A 22,402-nucleotide genomic window follows, 5' to 3' on the forward strand; every position below is an offset into this window, starting at 1 on the left:
CCTGATTGTTGTGTCATATGGTGGGTGGCAGACAGGTTGGTGTCCCACTGCTGTCCATGACATCTACAGATACGTCTTCGCTGGTCATCGGGGCTCAGTTGAAAGTGGGACTCATCACTGAGGACAAGCATACTCCAGTCAGTAGTGTTACAGACTGCAGATGTGGCTGGAGATGTCCTGGACAGCAGTGGGATAACAACCTGACTGTCGTTTGCCATACAGCCTGACAACTAGGAATGATGGTGTAGGGTGCCATTTCTTGCCATAGCAGGACCTCTTTGGTTGTCATGTGCCGCACCCTCGCAGTATTCTATGCCCCATTTTGTTGCCCTTCGTACTGAGCCATTCCGGGCTTATAATTCAGCAATACAATGCCCAACCACAAACAGCAAGAGTTTCTGCTTCATGTCTTTGTGCTTGCCAAACCCTACTTAGGCCAGCAAGTCACCGGATCTCTCCCTAATTCAGAATGTTTGGGGCATTTTAAGCAGTGCCCTCCATCTGTCTGGGAATTTTGATGATATAATGCATCTATTGGACAAACTTTGGCACAATATCCCTCAGAAGGGCACCTAAAAACTGTGTCGATCAGTGCCAACCCAAATAACTGCTTGCATAAGAGCTAGTGGTGGACCGATGCACACCTGACATGCTGATTTTGTGAAGTTCTTTTTTTTGAATGTACATCCTATCTACCGATTCCTGTCTCATTTGGATCATTCCTTCATGTTACATATCTTTTTTAGAATATATTAACAGCCCCCTCATGGCTGCAGTGTACAGCACACTTACTGGTTTTTAACACATAATGACATTTCTACCCTTCAAATTTAATTATGCCACATGTTAAATGAACTTGTCAAGAACAGTGACTAAAGAGGTTTTAAAACTAAGCAATTCAATTGGTAACATGGTTTGTTGCCCCACTATCCCACATACATATGTTTTTATTGGAGTCAAGACTAAATCACATCTGATGTCATAATAAACTCTGTTTCTTATCTGAATCATTGTCAGCTTGAGAATTACAGCTTGCCTGTGATTTTGGTAGCTTTCCATCTGCTATCTACTACCTACTTTTGACATTGTTTGATCAGATGATTTGATTTTTTTGCGGTAATGTCAGATTGTTTTTGTCTTTTATTTGAAGCTCGTATAATATTTCTTCCCTTCTTTTGAACCTAAAGTAAGTGTGTCTTGATTTGTATTTTGTTTTTCTTTATTTGATAAAAACTCTTCACCAGCACACAGTTGTGCTGTGAAATAATCAGCTGTTCTATCACTTTCAGACGTAATTGTCCAGGCATTGTTGTTTATTTCATGCTTCAAATCATTCGATAAAGTTTTCAGTTTAGACATGTTGATCAACAGTATCATTACTTTAAATGTTTCCTAAATGAAAGAATTGCAAACTAAGATCATATGATTTACCATCAGAAATACCATCAAATAATCTATAAAATTCTGTGGAAACTTCCTGAAGAGAAGCAAATCACATCACCTTTTTTGAATTTTATTTGCAGTCAGAATGAATAATGTGTTGCTGTTATCTAGGGGAGACATTTCTAAACCTACTTTACATGCCTTCTTTTTTTCTTCTTTTTTTCCACTGCTTGTGCCTTTTCTGCAACTGGATTTGGTTTCACTAATCTACCTTCAGCAACATCCAATGCTCTTGAAGTCCCTTTCTTAGTCATCGCTCTTTTGACTGGTGTTGATGTGGTCTGCTACGAATTCCTCTCCTGTGCCAGCCCTGCAACCTATGTCCTCAATTACTTGCTGAATGTATTCCAATCTCTGTCTTTCTCTACAGTTTTTGCCCTCTACAACTTCCTCTAGTACCATGGAAGTCATTCCCTTATGTCTTGACAGATATCCCATCATCCTGCCCCTTCTCCTTCTCAGTGTTGTCTCCATGTTTCTCTCTTCTCCACTTCTGTGCAGAACCTCCTCATTCCTTACCTAATCAGGCCGCCTAATTTTCAGCATTCATCTGTAGCACCGCATCTGAAATGCTTCTAATCTCTTTAGTTCTGCTTTTCCCACAGTCCATGTTTCAGTACCATACAATGCTGTGCTCCAAATGTACTTTTGCAGAAATTCCTTCCTCAAGTTAAGGCCTATTTTTGATGCTAGTAGATTTCTCTTGGCCAGGAATGCGCTTTTTGCAGTGATAGCCTGTTTTTGATGTCCTCTTTGCTCTGTCCGTCAGTGATTATTGTACCTCCCTAGGTAGTAGAATTTGTTAACTTAATCTGCCTCGTGACCATCAGTCCTTATGTTAAGTTTCTCGCTGTTCTCATTTCTGCTTTTTGTCATTACTTTCATATGTCTTCGATTTACTCTCAATCCATATTCTGTACTTATTAGATTGTTCTTTACACTCAGAACATCCTGTAATTATTCTTCGCTTTCACTGAGAATAGCAATGCCATCAGTGAATCATATCATTGATATTGTTTCATCTTAAATTTTATTTCCACTCCTGAACCTTTGTTTTATTTCCATAATTGCTTCTTAGATGTACAGATTGAACAGTAGGGGAGAATGATTACATCCCATTTTAGTCCGAGCTCTTGGTTCTTGGTCATCCACTCTTATTATTCCCTCGTGGCTCTTGTACATTTTGTATATTACCTGTCCCTTCCTATAGCTTACCCCTATTTTTCTCAGAATTTCAAACATATTACACCAATTTACATTGTCGAACGTTTTTTCCAGGTCAACAAATCATATGAAAGTGTCTTGATACTTCTTTAGTCTTGCTTCCATTATCAACCGCGACAGACTCGCATCTCTGGGGTCTTCACCTTTTCTAAAGCCAAACCGATCGTTGTCCGACATATCTTCAATTTTCTTTTCCATTCTTCGGTATATTAATCTTGTCAGCAATTTGGATGCATGAGCTGTTAAGCTGATTATGTGATAATTCCTGCACGTTTCAGCTCTTAGTCTTCGCAATTGTGTGAATGATATTTTTCCAAAAGTCACATGGTATGTCGCCAGACTCGTACATTCTATACGCCAATGTGAATAGTCGTTTTGTTACCACTTCTCCCCATGATTTTAGAAATTCTGATGGAATGTTATCTATCCCTTCTGCCTTTTTTGATCTTAAGTCCTCCAAAGCTCTTTTAAATTCTGATTCTAATACCAGTCCCCAATCTCTTCGAAATCGACTCCTGTTTCTTCTTCTATCGTATCAGACAAATCTTCCCCATCATATAGGCCTTCAATGTACTCTTCCCAACTATTCGCTGACTCCTCTGGCTTTAACAGCGGAACTCCCATAGCACTCTTAATGTTACCATCCTAGCTTTCAATTTTATCCTAGGTTGTTTTGACTTTCCTATAAGTTGAGTCAGTCCTTCTGACAATCGTTTCTTACTGGATTTCTCCACATTTTTCATGGAGCCATTTTGTCTTAGCTTTCCTGCACTTCCTGTTTACTTCATGCCCCAGCAATGTGTATTTCTGTACTCCTGAAAAAATTTTTACTTACTTCTTTCATCAATCAGCTGAAGTGTATCTTCTGTCTCCCTTGGTTTCTTTCCAGTTACCTTCTTTGTGCTGGTGTTTTTCTTTCCAACTTTTGTGGTTGCCCTTTTGAGAGATGTCCATTCCTCTCCAAATGTACTGCCTACTCAGAAATTCCTCATTGCTGTATCTTTAGTCCACAAGCATATCTCATCATTCCTCAGTACTCTTGTATGCCACTTCTTTGCACATTGATCCATCCTACTCTTCATCATTACTGCATTGTGATAGGAGTATATTTGCTCCTGGGCACACCTTACAATCCAGTATCTGTGTCTGACCCTCACGTAATCTAACTGAAATCTTCCCATATCACCCGGCCTTTTCCAAGTATACTCTCTCCTCTTGTGATTCTTGAACAGAGTATTCTCTATTAAAAAGCTGAAGTTGTTACAGAAGTCAATTAGTCTTTCTCCTCTCTCATTCCTTGTCCCAAACCACATTCTTCTGTAACTTCTTCTTCTACTCCTTCCCTTACAACTGCATTCCAGTCCCCCCATGACTATTAGATTTTCATCTCCCTTTACATACTGCATTACCCTTTCAGTATCCTCATATATTTTCTCTATCTCTTCATCTTTAGCTTGTGATGTCAGCATGTATACCTGAAATATCGTTCACTGTGTTGATTTGCTGTCGATTCTGCTAAGAACAACCCTATCGCTGAACTGTTCACAATTGCGCAATCTCTGCTCTACATTCCTATTCATAGTAAATTGTACTCCCGTTATACCATTTTTTGCTGCTGTTGACATTACCCTATAGTCATCTGACCAAAAATCCTTTTCTTCTTGCCATTTCACTTCACTGACCCCTACTGTATCTAGAATGAGCCTTTGTATTTTCCTTTTCACATTTTCTAACTTCCCTGCCATGTTCAAGTTTCTGACATTCTATGCCCCGACTAATAGAACTTATCCTTTCATTGATTATTGAATCCTTTTCTCATGGTCACCTCCCCCTTGGCAGTTTAAGCAGCAGCAGTGGTGGTGGTGGTTTGTGGATTGTGGATTACTTCTGTGGTGCATAGTGTACATTTTTTGCAAGTGGAATGGATTGTAAAAACTATTTGGTTGAAGTCTTCTAGCAATTATTTGGTTGCATCCCTTATGAAATTCACTATTTCTGAATGAACTAGGATCATCTCCATTAACATTGGTATTCAACTGCCATTTCTCTTCTTTTAAATGGTTTAAATTTTTTTTTGCTTAATTTTTTTGTATTCTTGGTCTTACTGAGTAACAGATATTCCAGTTACACACATTCCATTTGAGAGAAGTAGTGTTCAGTCCATCACTAGGCCACATGGTAAGTTGTTTAGGTTTTCCATAAATGACTTCAGTCACATATTTGTGTATTTCAAAGTAGGCTGCTGAATATTAAACCATAAAAAAGACCATATTTGTGAGAATGGTACCATACAAGATCAGTAGATGGGTATTCATTATTTTTGAGATATAATGAATTGCTATGTACTTAAAAGTAGATAAATTTGCTTTACATTTTCTGGTTTCATTTTACAACAGGTCAGCTTGGATCCTCCAATAAAGCAGGGTCAGACAAGGTACCACTACCTTGTTTTTCAATTTGGTCAAGAAGAGGACATTACTGTTGAACTACCTATATCAGAGTAAGTTTTGCATGTGCTACTCTTGTAACTTTGCACTACATTATAAAGGCAGTAGTGTTTTTGTATGTCATGTCCAGTCAATTTGTTATTTTATGTGACAATTCCCAAATTCTGACATTGGTGTTGGGCAGGAAAAAAAACAGGGAATTTAAAGTGCCAGAACAAAATTCACTAAGGAAAAAAAAAAAAAAAAAGGTATAAGATCATACCAAAGAAAATAAAACAAAATTGTTGGAGATAATTGCTAAAAGTGGAAAAAAACGAGGAAAGTGGATCAGTATTTAAATTAAGAAAAAAAAGTCAAATTGGGAAAAGGAGTAAGAAAAAACTGTAGCATCTCGGTGAGAATTATGAAAGAACCGATTTACGAATTTGACAAGTATATTATGCACTATATCAAAAACATACTTTGAAGTAGCTATAAAGGATCAGAACTTCGAGTGCATCCATTTAGAAAGATCTATTAACCAAAGAGAGTTGAAGCTTTAAGTGAAAGTGAATACATTGTACAGTTTTAAAACTGCCATAACAACACAGTCACACATCGCAACTGTATCACATTTTTGTGTGATGACTGTTCAATAAAAAATGATCATAAGTTTTTTAAGGTTGTAATTAGAGGCAACTGTTTGTAATGAAAATTTTTGCCTGGTTTCATCATTTTTAAAAAGCTGTGTTGGTGTATTTTTAACTTTTTGTATATCATTTTGTCAATTTTGCTAAATTTTATTCCCAGTTTCAACAATAAAAGCTAAAGCAAAAATCATTGATAATTTGCAGTGAAACATCTTTTATTTCTACATAAATTCAAAAAGCATGAAAATTATAAATCTGATGAAAACACATACATCAAATCGTGAATGTTTGGAAAACATGTATACTGCCACTGTACATAATCTACAAATTAGTCTGAGAAAGACACGATACCATGTCTTCCATATTACTGGGAGTCAGAGCTGTTCTGTCAGACAGTAGATTGCAGTATGTTGAAAATGACCTCTCACCATCAACATTATGACTGGGATCCACAAAGTCTTAACTGCAGCTCCCACAAAGTGCCCATACTCTGATTTCCAGGAAGGAAGAATAGCAATTGCATCAACGTCTTTACCTTTTCTACAAGAACAAGTAACTAAATCTCTTAATGTTGTCTATGTTACAAGACATTCTGATGTTGAAAGTTCTTGTAGAATGGGAATTTACATCATTAACTGAGAACTGTCTAATAACCTTTCATTATGTTCCTTGAATCAAACAGTTTACTGATAGAAGAAATGACAGTCTTTCCTGTGTCACACTCCATTAAGGGGTTGTTTCATTAGGCTTGCTCTGTCTGCAGATTAGAACAGGGATGTTAAATGTACTTGCGTTTGCTTCAGCAGTTTGATGTTTATCCAAGGTTCTGTCGGGGATGGGACTGCTTCCTCTATAATTTTTAATCTCTCTTGAATGGTCACTAAGCTTAGATTGTAGACCATGAATTAATGGTATCTTGGAGCTCTCTCTGTCAGCAGTAAATTGCAAAATTCTGAGCAGTGCTCAACAATAAAAACAGCTAGGCTTTCAATAGAGTTCAAGGCTGTAAAATAGTTCACAACAACACACATCTTCAACAGTTTCAACATATTCTTCAAGGTGCTTGACACTTTCACCACCTGGTGAAGACAGGACTTGTTTAAATATTTCCTCTTTGCAAGGACAATAAACACAAATTACATAAAAACATTAGTGGCACATACACTGACGAATCAAAACATTTGGATCATTACCTCCCTGAAGATCGAATTCCACACAGTGGCATTGTGTGCATGTGATGTGGTAAACGAAAGTTTATAAGTGGAGAAGAGGTAAAGGGGGAGAAATTGTAATGGTGATATGAGCTACAAATAAGGAAAGCCACTGATGTAAGCAATTATGACAGATGGCAGATTGTTGTGGCCAGGTACGTGGGACCAAGCACCTCGGGTATGGCCAAACTGGCTGACCGGTCATATGCTACTGTTGTGCTCATCTTTATGGCGATGACATCTTCCAGCAGGATAAAAGTTTGTCACAAAGCCAGAATCATCTTATAGTGGGTTAAAGAGCATGATAGTAAACTCATGTTGCTATCTCGCACATCAAATTTGCATGGTACGAAAGTGATGGAACCCATCTGGGACACTACCAGATGCCAGTCCCACGCTCACAAACCACCAATATGTAATTTATAGGCATTGCATGACCTGTGTATAGATATCTGGTGTCTCATAGCTCCAAAACCTACCTAGCAGTTGTCGAATTTGTGCCATACAGAATCATTGATGTATGGAGTTGCAAAGGTGGCCCAGTATGTGCTTAAAGCAGGTGGTCAAAAAGTTTTGGCTTGTACATGCATTTTATTCTGTTTTCTAAGAAAATAAATTATTTTTCAAATTTTGTTACAGAGAGGAACTGCAAGAAAAGTATGAAGGAAAATTAAGCAAGGAAATGACTGGCCCAACATATGAAATTTTGGGAAAAGTTATGAAAGCTATTGTAAACAGAAAAATTACAACACCAGGAAATTTTGTTGGGTAAGTTGCAAAATTTGCACTCTGAACTTGTTTTAATATCTTCTTATGTTAACAGTTACTTCGAAGTACAAAATGTGTAGAAATATTGTGATACATTGTTGCTGTGCATTAAATACTTCAAAAATATTATTTTGTTTGCAGGCACTCCGGTACACCAGCTATATCTTGTTCATACAAGGCAGCTGCTGGATACCTCTACCCATTGGAAAGGGGATTTATTTATGTTCATAAGCCTCCTGTGCATATTAGATTTGAAGAAATTGTCAGTGTTAATTTTGCGAGAAGTGGTGGTGGTACAAGGTAAATAATATTCGGTAGATTTTCATGCATAACACTGTACATGTTTATCATAATAGGAACTAGTAGAGGATTCTTTCTGCACCTTGTTCAGTTTTCATCCACATATGTATGCACAGATTGTTCAGACTTCACACAGATAATTCTTGTTGAAGACCATGTGTTTACGTTGTACCTACGTATCAAACTAGATCACTATAGAACCTCACCTCAACTGTTTAATTCAACACTAGACTGACAAGTTGTAATGACATGCTTGCTGCATACTCTGGTACTTGGTACATGTCATTTGCCGTAACTAAGGTGTTAAGGTCTGAAGATAAATGTTTAGCAATCTAAATTGGTCATCAGCATCATATCTTATGATCAAGACAAATAAACTCTATATTTGTATTCAGGGATTGGATGAACAACAAAAGACAAAGTGAGGAAAGAATGATGTAAGGTGTGTTTGCTAACTTTAATAGAATTACAAAGATCAAGTTTTCAGTTTGCTTTAAACACGAAGTTTATGGTCAGTGCGTACTAAAAGTTTTAATTTATGGCTGTGAGAAATGGACTTTCACTGTGAAACCTATTCAGAAAGGGAATTTTGTCAGTGCACTGGGGGATAGCAGGCATGTGTGAGGCTAGAATGGGAGCAGAGAAGGGGCTAGAATCAGTGAGGACAAGAACTAGGAAAAGTTGTGGCCAGGGAAATTACAGGAACAAAGGCTATATTAAAGAGTATGTTATCAATTGCACACTCTGCAAAAGATTGTGTTAGTGGGGAAAAGTCAGATGTTGTTGTTGTTGTTGTTGTTGTTGTTGTTGTGGTCTTCAGTCCTGAGACTGGTTTGATGCAGCTCTCCATGCTACTCTATCCTGTGCAAGCTTCATAATCTCCCAGTACCTACTGCAGCTTACATCCTTCTGAATCTGCTTCATGTATTCATCTCTTGGTCTCCCTCTACGGTTTTTACCCTCCACGCTGCCCTCCAATACTAAATTTGTGATCCCTTGATGCCTCAGAACATGTCCTACCAACCGGTCCCTTCTTCTAGTCAAGTTGTGCCACGAGCTCCTCTTCTCCCCAATTCTATTCAATACCTCCTCATTAGTTATGTGATCTACCCATCTAACCTTCAGCATTCTTCTGTAGCACCACATTTCGAAAGCTTCTATTCTCTTCTTGTCTAAACTATTTATCATCCATGTTTCACTTCCATACATGGCTACACTCCATACAAATACTTTCAGAAACACTTCATGACACTTAAATCTATACTCAATGTTAACAAATTTTTCTGCTTCATAAACGCTTTCCTTGCCATTGCCAGTCTACATTTTATATCCTCTCTACTTGGACCATCATCAGTTATTTTGCTCCCTAAATAGCAAAACTCCTTTACTACTTTAAGTGTCTCATTTCCTAATCTAATTCCTTCAGCATCACCCGACTTAGTTCGACCAAATTTCATAATCCTCGTTTTGCTTTTGTTGATGTTCATCTAATACCCTCCTTTCAAGACACTGTCCATTCCGTTCAGCTGCTCTTCCAAGTCCTTCGCTGTCTCTGACAGAATTACAATGTCATCGGCGAACCTCAAAGTTTTTATTTCTTCTCCATGGATTTTAATACCTACTCCAAACTTTTCTTTTGTTCCCTTTGTTGCTTGCTCAATATACAGATTGAATAACATATGGGAGAGGCTACAACCATGTCTCACTCCCTTCCCAACCACTGCTTCCCTTTCATACCCCTCGACTCTTATAACTGCCATCTGCTTTCTGTACAAATTGTAAATAGCCTTTCGCTCCCTGTATTTTATCCGTGCCACCTTCAGAATTTGAAAGAGAGTATTCCAATCAACATTGTCAAAAGCTTTCTCTAAGTCTACAAATGCTAGAAACATAGGTTTGCCTTTCCTTAATCTTTCTTCTAAGATAAGTTGTAGGGTCAGTATTGGCTCACGTGTTCCAACATTTCTACGGAATCCAAACTGATCTTCCCCGAGGTCGGCTTCTATCGGTTTTTCCATTCGTCTGTAAAGAATTCGCGTTAGTATTTTGCAGCTGTGACTTATTAAACTGATAGTTCGGTAATTTTCACGTCTGTCAACACCTGCTTTCTTTGGGATTGGAATTATTATATTCTTCTTGAAGTCTGAGGGTATTTCAGCTATCTCGTACATCTTGTTCATCAGATGGTAGAGTTTTGTCAGGACTGGCTCTCCCAAGGCTGTCAGTAGTTCTAATGGAATGTTGTCTACTCTGGGGGCCTTGTTTCGACTCAGGTCTTTCAGTGCTCTGTCAAACTCTTCACGCAGTATCATATCTCACATTTCATCTTCATCTACATCTACATCCTCTTCCATTTCCATAATATTGTCCTCAAGTACATCGCCCACGTATAGACCCTCTATATACTCCTTCCACATTTCTGCTTTCCCTTCTTTGCTTAGAACTGGGTTTCCATCAAAGCTCTTGATATTCATGCAAGTGGTTCTCCTTTCTCCAAAGGTCTCTTTAATTTTCCTGTAGGCAGTATCTATCTTACCCCTAGTGAGATAAGCCTCTACATCCTTACATTTGTCCTCTAGCCATCTCTGCTTAGCCATTTTGCACTTCCTGTCTATATCATTTTTGAGACGTTTGTATTCCTTTTTGCCTGCTTCATTTACTGCATTTTTATATTTTCTCCTTTCATCAATTAAATTCAATATTTCTTCTGTTACCCAAGGGTTTCTACTAGCCCTCGTCTTTTTACCTATTTGATCCTCTGCTGCCTTCACTATTTCGTCCCTCAAAGCTACCCATTCTTCTTCTACTGTGTTTCGTTCCCCCATTCCTGTCAATTGCTCCCTTATGCTCTCCCTGAAACTCTGTACAACATCTGGTTCTTTCATTTTATCCAGGTCCCATCTCCTTAAATTTCCACCTTTTTGCAGTTTCTTCAGTTTTAATCTACAGTTCATAACCAATAGATTGTGGTCAGAGTCCACATCTGCCCCTGGAAATGTCTTACAATTTAAAACCTGGTTCCTAAATCTCTGTCTTACCATTATATAATCTATCTGATACCTTTTAGTATCTCCAGGGTTCTTCCATGTATACAACCTTCTTTCATGATTCTTGAACCAAGTGTTAGCTATGATCAAGTTATGCTCTGTGCAAAATTCTACCAGGCGGCTTCCTCTCTCATTTCTTAGCCCCAGTCCATATTCACCTACGTTTCCTTCTCTCCCTTTTCCTACTCTTGAATTCCAGTCACCCATGACTATTAAATTTTTGTCTCCCTTCACTATCTGAATAATTTCTTTTATCTCATCATACATTTCATCAATTTCTTTGTCATCTGCAGAGCTAGTTGGCATATAAACTTGGCGTGGGCTCCGTGTCTATCTTGGCCACAATAATGCATTCACTATGCTGTTTGTAGTAGCTTACCTGTACTCCTATTTTTTTATTCATTATTAAACCTACTCCTGCATTACCCCTATCTGATTTTGTGTTTATAACCATGTATTCACCTGACCAAAAATCTTGTTCCTCCTGCCACTGAACTTCACTAATTCCCACTATATCTAACTGCAACCTATCCATTTCCCTTTTAAAATTTTCTAACCTACCTGCCTGATTAAGGGATCTGACATTCCACACTCCGATGCCAGTTTTCTTTCTCCTGATAACGACGTCCTCTTGAGTAGTCCCCGCCCGGAGATCCGAATGGGGGACTATTTTACTTCCGGTATATTTTACCCAAGAGGACGCCATCATCATTTAATCATACAGTAAAGCTGCATGCCATCGGGAAAAATTACGGCTGTAGTTTCCCCTTGCTTTCAGCCGTTCGCAGTACCAGAATAGCAAGGCCATTTTGGTTAGTGTTACAAGGCCAGATCAGTCAATCATCCAGACTGTTGCCCCTGCAACTACTGAAAAGACTACTGCTCCTCCTCAGGAACCACACGTTTGTCTGGCCTCTCAACAGATACCCCTCCGTTGTGGTTGCACCTACGGTACGGCTATCTGTATCATTGAGGCATGTAAGCCTCCCCACCAACGGCAAGGTCCATGGTTCATGGGGGGGGGAATCAGATGATATAGACTATGAAACAGTCATAAAAGTCAAGAACACAGTGTATCTGGTACATGCTTAACAACTCACTGCTATCTCTCTGCCCTAGTTTGGTGGGGGCCATTCATGGGAATAGACAGCCTGTTAGTTACTATGCTCACATACACGCCACGTGATGTTTACAGCTAAGATGGTGGACCAAATGGTTTCTTTCACAGGTGACAATGATTCTGGTATGTTAGGAGATGTCAGAGCCAAGACTGGAGTAGGTGGTAAAGGGAGGATGTGTGGGATTGATGACTGACTTGAAGTTTGTTTCACTTGTACAGCCCATTTATATATTGCTTTGTTCGTTCAGTTTTGCCTTCTTCACGTATTACTGTTTTGCCATTTTTATACATCCTCACACTACTGCGGGTGTAACGTTTCCCCCTAATCTTGTGTTTCACAGAGATCATCCTATACAGTTTTGTTCAGTTCCTGAAAAACAAAATTTTTTGTGAAAAGTGTTCATTCTTGACTTGAAAGATGTTTAATAGGTCAGCAGGAGACAGCTCTCTTTCATCTCTTGGCAATAACTATATGAGTAAGATCACTGTTGGTGTCTTGTATTTTGTCTGGGAAGAGAACTATTTTCAGAAGGCGAAGTGCTAGTTTGGTTACTGAGGCATTAACTTTATACAGGAAAGGTTATAAGAATGGAGATACAGGTGTGAAATCAACTTTAATGTATTGCTTGCAACAGCTGAATGTAAAAATGTACATTTGTTATTTACCCTTACTGGTTGCACATCTCTATATCATAGTGGCCAAAATAATGTCTGACAAAATAAGTGAAGCGCATAGAAAACATGGTCAGGCGTCAGTATAACTTTGTACACATACACACTATCGGTGGGTCTGTAAATGATTAAAGTTGTGATTCTCTGTGGAAAGTAGGATTGCCACAGAGTGCACTGATATGTTTGTTTAGTGTTGTTAACAGGCCTGGTAGGGTAAAAAAGGAGCCAGAACATCATATTTAGTGGGCACTATGAAGGAAATGGAGATGCTGCATACTCATATGAGACAGCATTGTCAGCACTTGATGGTGTTTGAAAGGGGCCTCACAGCAGGTCTCCATTTGGCCAGCTGGACATTGCAATATACAGATTTGTGAGGCATTTAGATGTGACAGTGGCCCAATGATAGACTGCATGGGAACTTGAGGATAGGCATATTTGTCATCAAGGTTCCAGTCAACCATTCTGGCTCCTACAAAGGAGGATTGCCAAAAAAATATTGTGCACCAAGCATATCTTGCCACTTTAACTTTGCACCTGCCATCCTCGAACAAGTAATGGACTGAATGCATCTCTGTGTCATCCAGCATCATTGGTTTCAGACTAGCAGCAGCCAGTCTTGGGAATTATCATCCCATGCATAGGCTGCCATTAGCACAACACAAATTGCTGCATTTTTAGTGGTGTCAACATAGGGATGCATGGACTGATGATGAATGGCATAGCATTATGTTCAGCAATGTATCATGATTCTGCATTACTGCAGATGACTGTCTCTGGCAAATATGATGGCGACATGGGGAGAGGTCCATTCCATTCCTTCGGTGTTTAAGAAGGGCACAGCAGTGTTGCATGTGGCATTGATTTTTACAATTGCTGAACGGACATCACATACCCTCTCAGCCTGTGAAGTTCCATTTCATTTCCTCTTCCTGTTTTGCGTGCTTCACTTTTTTTGCCAGGCAGTGCAGCTTTCTGAAAAGAACTTTTTTTACTTACAGGCTGCAATACTTTTTAGCAGTAAAGGAGACCACTCATTGAAACACAGAAATGTTGAGTTGTCGACAGGCATACACAAATTGGGGAGGCAACCAGTTTGATGACTAGGAATGTGGGAGGTCGGGGTGGCAGGTGCACAGGCTAGGTATGTGGTGCAAGGGTGTCAGAGCCAGTGGGGAGCAGTGCACAATGAGGGTGATATAAAGAAGTGAATTAGAAGGTGGTGACAGTACAGAAAGATGAAGTTGTTGGGTCAAGGGTATAGGTACAGTTGGTTAACATAGATAGAGATGGTGCTGGAAGTGCAGGATGTGATACAAGGATAACTCCCATTTGCATAGTTCAGAAAAGCTGGTCATGGAACCATTGATATCAAGCATGTTGTGCCACAGGTGGTCTGCTTTGTTGTGCCACAGGTGGTCTGCTTTGTTGTGCCACAAGGTGGTCTGCTTTTGTTCTTAGTCACAGTTTTAGAGTGCCCATTCATTCTGGTTTACAGTTGTTTGTTTGTCATAACCAACATAAAAAAACTATTCAGTGATCGTAGAGTTAGTATTTAAAATGGTTGCTTTCACAGGTGGCCCAACCTCTGATTGGGTATGATAAGCCTTCAACATGATGAAGCATAAGGATGATCTAGGATGTTTTGTAGATTGGGTGGGTGGCAGAACACCACTTTGACAGTGGTGAAATTGGGTAGGATGTTCCTCATTTCAGGGCATGATGATAAATCATCAGAGTCCTGGTGAAACATAAGGTTCAGCTGTTTGAGTACAGGGTGATATTGAATGACAAGTAGTGTGCTCCTTTGTAGTTTATTCTTTTTTGGGCGGAGGGGGGAGAGGATTAGGGGTTTGTGAGGATATTACATGGGAAATCTATTTGTTGGGGTGTGGTGGGGAGGCTGGGCTGGGCTGGGCTGGGCTGGGCTGGGCTGGGCTGGGCTGGGCTGTAGTGTACGTCTGTGAAGGCCCTCGTGAGACATTTCGCATATTGGGCAAGGGAGTTCTCGTCACGCAGATATGATGTCCATGTGGGGCCAGGGTGTACAGGAGTTGTCCCATCACCCTCACAACCTATGCAACATCCTGGTCCATCCCTCTACTACTCTTGCTCCAACCCATTGCCAACCTGTGGAAGACCTGGATGAAAGACGTGCCAGTTCATTTGCCCAGCACTTCATACTCCAGTCTTGTCACAGGCTTATCCTACCCCATCAGAGGCTGGGCCACCTGTGAAATAGGCCTTGTTATATACCTTGCAAACATTGTCAGTATGACAACCAACCAGCTGTCTTCCAGAATGAATGGGTACTGCCAAACTATGACCAAAAACAAAACAAAACCACTGGATTATACAACACGCAACTGAGCACAACATACTCAATTTCGATGCCTGCTTCATGACCAGGCCAGCTGGATCCTCCCCTCCACCACCAGTTTTTCTGAACTATGCAGGTGGAGGTTAGCTTTGCAATTCATCCTTTGCTCTCAGACTATACTAGCCGCATTCTCCATTAACCAACTGTTCTCACACCCTCCATCCAACAGCTTCCCCTTCTTGTTCTACCACTGCCTCCCATTTAATCTTGCTATGCCAGCTTCTTGTGCGGCTCCCCAATGGCTCTGACACCCAGGCATCACTTACCTAGCCAGTGCACCTGCATTCCGAGCCAACAAACCAGCTGCCTCCCTCCAACAAGCAGCTAGTTGGCACTTCTCTCTGCTTCGCACGTCTCTCTTCCTCTATCCACCCAAGCCCATACAACCCCCAAACCACCCTAGACCACCTGCTGAGCTGTACTCCTGGCATTGTGTGTCCCACTCGCACCATGGAAGGGCACAGGCATGCATGTGTTGGTGTTGGACATATGTTTGTGTACACTTTCTCAAGAAAGGATGTAATCAGAAAGCTTGCAAGTTTTCTGTCATTTTGTGTGTGTGTGTGTGTGTGTGTGTGTGTGTGTGTGTGTGTGTGTGTGTGTTTGTGTGTGTGTGAGGGGAGGGGGGGGGGCACACACACGCCTTTTGATGACTCAGTTCTTCTACTCTTTCAGTGAGTATCTTTTTTATTTACATTATACCAAAATTTTTTTACTGACCTTTTGCATGTAATATTTGATTTTTCTGCTTTAATGGTTTAGTACCAGTTACACTAATTCACAATTGTATTTTACAGGTCATTTGATTTTGAAATTGAAACAAAATCTAGTGTTGTCCATACATTTAGTAGTATTGAAAAAGATGAATATGGAAAATTATTTGATTTTATAACAGCAAAGAAATTGCGAGTGAAGAACAGAGGAAAATCGGTAAGGCACTTCTGTCATTTTTCTTGTAAGCTGCTATCCCTGCCATCTTCTTTCTGTCTCGAAGAAAACTCTGGAGAGAGAGAGAGAGAGAGAGAGAGAGAGAGAGAGAGAGAGAGAGAGAGGAAAAAAAACTGTATTTTATGTTTAACTTTGCCGTATTTATTCAGTTTTGATGACTTCTTTTCTCCTGCCATAAATATTCATGTCTCCCTTCAGTACAATGGAAGTTATTCCGTGATACAGATTAACACTTGTCCTATCATTTTGAAGTTTTGTTCCAAGGTGCATACATCCTTTCTCTGTAATGGTGCAGTGTAAATGTAGCACTCTGTGACCACACCCTTGGGCTCAGTGATGCTTCACACAACAAGATGTTGTCACAAGCGAAAAAAGGCCAGAGTCAGGTGTAAAGTAGGTTAATGATATCACATTGGCACCAAATTTCACCACAATTCTGCCCTATGCCACCATGAAAGTGTCACATGATGGGAAGGTTGTCACCTCACAACCCCGTAACCACATCTCACCCATTCTCTTGACGCCTATATGATGGTGTGAGAACCGCAGTACCCATTGTTGAAATAATGCAGTTTTCTTATGGGTAGAAATCAGGCTCAGACTCGACACAAAGAAGGCTCAGTAAGTGGCATAAAGGGCTTCAATGAAACCACCACTTTCATTGGGGCATTCATTTGCAAAAATTTTGCAGTGGTATAAAAAGGGTTAACACTGTGATGGGCAACAAAACGACATTCTCGACAACCATTGACACTGCTGGCATCCCACAGATTTCTTCTTTAAGGAGATTATGGGACTGTATCTCATTTGAACTTGGTCAGGCTTCTTTGGAGTGTAGTGCTGCCACAATTTTTCCTCTGGTTTATAGGGTGGAGTGACTAGGAAACACTCAAAACCATTTGATGGATTTGAAAGTGAAATGTATTCCCAGTTTTTAATATAAACCACTTGTGATCTGAAGCAGGAAATAGTATTTATGGTTTCTCACACCTGCTGTTCTGCACTCTCCTGTGGTGTGATCACGGGAAGGTGCGACATCGACATGTAAGACGGAGGGTTCCTGTAAGACCCTCCCACCCCCAGTTTGGCAGCACCCTATGTGCCACACCTGCATATTCGTTGAGCACTTTAAAAAATACAACAGTACAGAGAGAACCCTTGACTGATTCCTAAGCACCTGCAAGTATGAAACTCCTTCAAAACTCTCATATTCTGCATGTCCCATAGTAGGTGCTAGAGCTGCAGTATAGCACCACTCAGGTGTAGGGACTTGAAGGGGTTGCCTGCTCTCAGGTGCCCAGGAATTGCCAAGGGTTCTCTCTGTAGAGGTACATATTTAAAGCGCTCATCAAAGGTGTGTGGGTGGCACCGAGGTTGTTGCTGAGCTGGGGGTTCTTAGAGAGACTTCGTGCCGTGCATATGTCAGTGTTGCACCCTCTGTGATTATGCTGCAGCAGGGCTGAAAAAGCATGAACACCCCTTCTGCTTTGGATCAAATTTGTCGAAAGGTTTTGAATGATCCCTAGAGGTTCCATCCTGTGTAACAAGAGTAAAAATTTATGAATGCACTACACCCCAAAGAAGTCGGATCATGTTCAAAATGGATTGCAGCCCCATAGTGTCCTTAGAGAAGGGGTCAACTGACTGGATAATGTCAGCAGTGGCAAAGGTTGTTGAGAGTGTTGTGTTCTGTTGCACATTGCACTGTAAACTGTAGTTTTCGACTGCGAAATTACCCCATGGAAAGAAGCGGTTTCAGTGACTCCCTCTACGCCACCTCCTGGAGCCTTTTCATGTTGATACTGAGTGGCACTGTGTCTGAAATGTTTTCCTCAGCCACCCACAAGAAAAAAAAACTGTGCGATTTCAATGCTGATGATGACCTTCCCATTGTGTGACATGTCCACTGTAGCATTGGGCAGAATTTTGAAATTTGGTGCCAATGTGACCTCATTAGCACATCTTACCTCACTCGAACATCTGAGTTCTGGCCTTTTTTTCACACATCAGCTCCTGGCTGTTTCAAGCATTGACAAACTCAAGAATGGTGTCACAGGGCATCACACTTTTGTACCATTCCAAAGGAAAGCAGTAAGTACCTTTGGCCAAATTTCACTCTACAGTGTAACAATGAGGTAGATGACAGGGCTTAAAAAACCCCTTCTTTTGTGCAGTGTAATAATTACTAAATTGATTCTATCAGAAAGGAGGGAATTGTCTTTGTTCCCTTGTGGCTTTGCCATGGGCTTGAGAGGTTATCTATTGCCATTAACCTTTAGCCATATGTAAATACAAAGAAAAATATACATTTTGAAATTATCATTTTAATGTATAATACTGCAGCTTTGGTGGTCAGAAATACCACAACCCTTTATTGGATCTACATTTAAGGTAAATTTATTAATACCACATTGTTATTCCATTTATACAAGTGACAAATGGTAAACGACAAAGAGACTTCTGCCACTGTTTTGTTACTAGTTGTCCAAGTAGGCGCAGTTGTAAGACACTAGATGCAGGTTTGGGAGGGGAGCAGTTCAGATTCCCACCCAACCATCCAGATTTAGGTCTTTCATGGCTTCCTTAAACTGCTTAAAGCAAATGCCAGGATGGTCCCTTCAAAAAGGCACATCTAATTTCCTTCCCTTATCTAAGACTGTCTGTAATGACCTCCTCATTGACAGGATGATATACTCCTGTGTGAAAACAGTGGCATATTTTGTGAATTTAATACTGGCTACCACTTCATGCTTCACGGTCCTTCTTATAACAATATTAAATATATGTATGTGGCAGAACATTATGACCAGTGACCTATTGTTACATAAACCCGTCCTGCTGATAGCGATGTCACCAGATGAGGAATGGCTACTAGTCACATGCATGGTGCATGTAGTATCAGTGTGCATGCTGTCTGTGTGTTGGGGAAAGTGTGCAATCCACTTGAATTTTACTGAGGGTGGATTGAGATGGTCTGAAGACCTGGCAAGAGCACTTTGAAACTTTACGACTTGTCAGGTGTCCAAGGAGAGCTGTGGTGAGTGTCTTCAACACATGGCAAAATCAAGGTGAAATTATGTCCTGGTGTCATGGGGTGGGGTGGCGACCCATCATTAAAGATGTTGGACATTATAAGCCGGACAGGCAGGGAATTTTGGCAGAACTAACATCAGACTTTAATGCTGTGCAACACACAAATGTTTGTGAATACATAGTGCACCGAACACTCCTAGAGATGAGCCTCCACAACCAATGATCCATGAATGTTGCCATTACATCGGCAACTACAAGTGAAACGGGTAGGTGACCATCGGCACTGGATGCTCACACAGTGGCAGAGCATTGTGTAGTCTGATTAATCCCGATACCTTCTCCATCATGCCAATGGGAGGGTGCGAATCCATCATCTTCCAGGGGAACAGCTTCTTGATACCTGCACTGTGGGGTGGAGACAAACTGGTGACAGCTCCATTACGCTCTGGGGAATATTCACATGGGAATCCATGGATCCAGTGGAGCTCTTGCAAGGCACTATGACAGAAAGGAGTATCATAAACTGGGTGCAGACCATGTACACCCCTTCCTGACAGTCGTGTTCCCCGATGGCAGTGGCATTTTTCAACAAGATAATGCGCTGTGCCACATGATGAGGAGTGTGATGGACTGGTTCAAGAAACACAGAGGCGAGTTCCAAATGATGTGCTGGCTGCCCGAATTGCCAGATGTGAACCCAGTTGAATACACCTGGGATGTAACTCAACATGACATCAGAGCTTATTGTCCGCCTGGAATTTAAATGCATTAGGTGAGTTGCGTGTGCAGATGTGGTGTTGTCTCCCTCCAGTGACCTACCAAGGCCTGATTATTTCCATGCTATGACATGGCACCACTGTTATCCATGCCAGAGGTGTACTACTGGCTATTAGGTGGTCATAATGTTCTGGTGTGGAAGCAGTGTATACAGATTATGATTACCTACCTAATAGCCGGTATGTCCGCCTTTGGCACAGATAACAGTGGCAATGCATCATGGCAATGAAGCAATAAGGATTTGGTAAGACGCTGGAGGTAGTTGGCACCACATCTGCACATTCAAGTAACTTAACGCCCATAAATGCCAGGGAGTGGGAGGGGGGTGATGAGTTCTGATGCCACGTAGTCACATACCTGATGTGTTCTATTGGGTTCAGATCTGGCGATTAGGGAGGCCAGCACATCAATTGGAACTCGCCACTGTGTTCCTCAAACCACTCCATCACACTTATGACCGTGTGACTTCCTTTGGGAAACATGATTGTCAAGAATGGGTGTACATGGTCTACAACCAGTGTATGATACTCCTTGTCCCATGGTGCTTTGCACAAGCTCCACTTGACCCATGGATGCCATTTGAATGTTTCCTAGAACATAATGGAGTGACTGCCAGTTTGTCTCTGTCCGGCAGTACAGGTGTCAAGGAGCTGTTCCCTTGGAAGGTGATAGATTCGTGCTCTCCCAGGGCACAGTGAAGAAGGTATGAAGATTAACCAGGACTGTCAACATCCAGTGCTGATGGTCATGTGCCCATTTGTTGTAGTGGCTGATGTCGTATTGTTAACATTGCCACATGCATGGGTCTTCTGCTGTGGAGGCCCATTGTTAGGAGTGTTTAGTACACTGTATGTTCAGATACACTTGTACTCTGCCCAGCATTAAAGTCTGATGTTATTTGTGCCACAGTTTGCCGCCTGTCCTGTATTACCAGTCTGCCCAGACCATGGCATCCAACATCTGTAATGAGGGATGGCCGCCCAACCCCACAATGTCTGGACATGATTTCACCTTGGTTTTACCATGTGTGGAAGACACTCACCATAACACTCTTCGAACATCTGACGAGTCATGTAGTTCCCAAAATGCTCATGCTGAGCCTCCAGGCCATCACAATCTGTCCTCAGTCAAACTGAAATTACATCTCTTCCACATTTTACAAATGAACAACATCCTCATTGGTACTACATGCACCCCGTCCAGTGATGCTTGTATTGCTTGGATAGGTTTACATCGATAGTAGGTCAGTGGCTGATCAGTGTTGATGTTTTGCTAACAGGAATTATTGTCAATTGTTTTGGCGACAGAATTGTTGGTCAGTACTTATACCAGAAAGCAAAATATTTAGTGTTGCTGGGACATGCAAATAAAAGTATGTACACTATTCTATTTATTTGGAACCGTAAGTTGCTTCTTCTGAGAGTAAAGAGGTGGATAGGTTGGGGAAGTTTAAAAAGGAAGAGCAAGTCACTCAGACTCCAGGACACAGAGCGACTGACCTGTTGTAAGAATGACGGGCAGTCAGTTGTTGTTATTGTCTTCTGGCTGGCCCTACTGGGTCCTTGTAGAACAAAGAGCATTTCAGATTTTAAAGTTATTCCTCGTGATGATATTATTTGCTTTCTCTCAGGATGGACTCATTTTCTGTTGTTAGACTAAGTTTTTTTCCCAATCCAGTCAAGAATATTTCCCTCAGAATTTTTGTGTAACGCATCCTGTTGTGTTACTGCTGGATCTTTCTGATTTTCTTTTACTGCATCAATCCATTTTACTAATTAAATGTTAACATTAGTGCAACTGTTACAGAATTCCACAATCTGTGTGGTTAATCTGGTCGGCTCCATTATTACCTTTTTGTTCAGATTTCTTCAGTATCTCTCTTTCTCTTAAAAGTGAGTGTCTCTGTTTGGTATACTATGAGACAGTCATGTAAATTTCCATCTAATTTTAAATGCATTGCAGGACAAACTTTCATATGCAGAAGACTTTGGTGATTCAGATCAAGAAGATGAACCAGATGCATACCTGGCACGTGTTAAAGCTGAAGCTGAGGAACGAGATGATGAGGGAGGTGGCGAGTCAGATGAATCTTCAACAGATGAAGATTTTAAGCCAAATGAAGTTGAAAGTGATGTTGCAGAAGAGTAAGCCACATTTTTTTAAATTATGGTTTTCTTGCTGAATTTGGAACAGTACCTAAATTTAGTGATTGCATTACTGTAGCTCATAATTATTTTGTTTTCTTATTGTAGTAAAGTTGTCGAGGCAAACACTTTTTGTACTGTCTAATGTACTAGGGCATGCTGCAGTATGTTTCAAATGAATTTGTTGGCAACTGATGGACCTAGGTAGAAACTGTTAAAGGTCAGCAGTGTGAACTTGTACATATTTTTTTAGGATAAA

The 22,402-nt window shown here is 40.7% G+C and overlaps 1 protein-coding gene across 2 annotated transcripts in view; it reads left to right on the forward strand.

Moving 5' to 3' along the window:
* Nucleotides 1-22,402, forward strand: part of LOC126263922 (FACT complex subunit Ssrp1) — a 97,954-nt gene that overhangs the window by 64,310 nt on the left and 11,242 nt on the right. For both annotated transcript variants that reach the window (XM_049960954.1, XM_049960955.1), the window contains exons 7-11: nucleotides 5,064-5,167; nucleotides 7,594-7,722; nucleotides 7,864-8,022; nucleotides 16,039-16,171; nucleotides 21,962-22,143. In XM_049960954.1, coding sequence (XP_049816911.1) covers nucleotides 5,064-5,167; nucleotides 7,594-7,722; nucleotides 7,864-8,022; nucleotides 16,039-16,171; nucleotides 21,962-22,143 — 707 coding nt within the window. The remainder of the gene's footprint in view (nucleotides 1-5,063; nucleotides 5,168-7,593; nucleotides 7,723-7,863; nucleotides 8,023-16,038; nucleotides 16,172-21,961; nucleotides 22,144-22,402) is intronic.

This window comes from Schistocerca nitens, chromosome 1, assembly GCF_023898315.1.
Source record: "Schistocerca nitens isolate TAMUIC-IGC-003100 chromosome 1, iqSchNite1.1, whole genome shotgun sequence".
NCBI lineage: Eukaryota > Metazoa > Arthropoda > Insecta > Orthoptera > Acrididae > Schistocerca > Schistocerca nitens.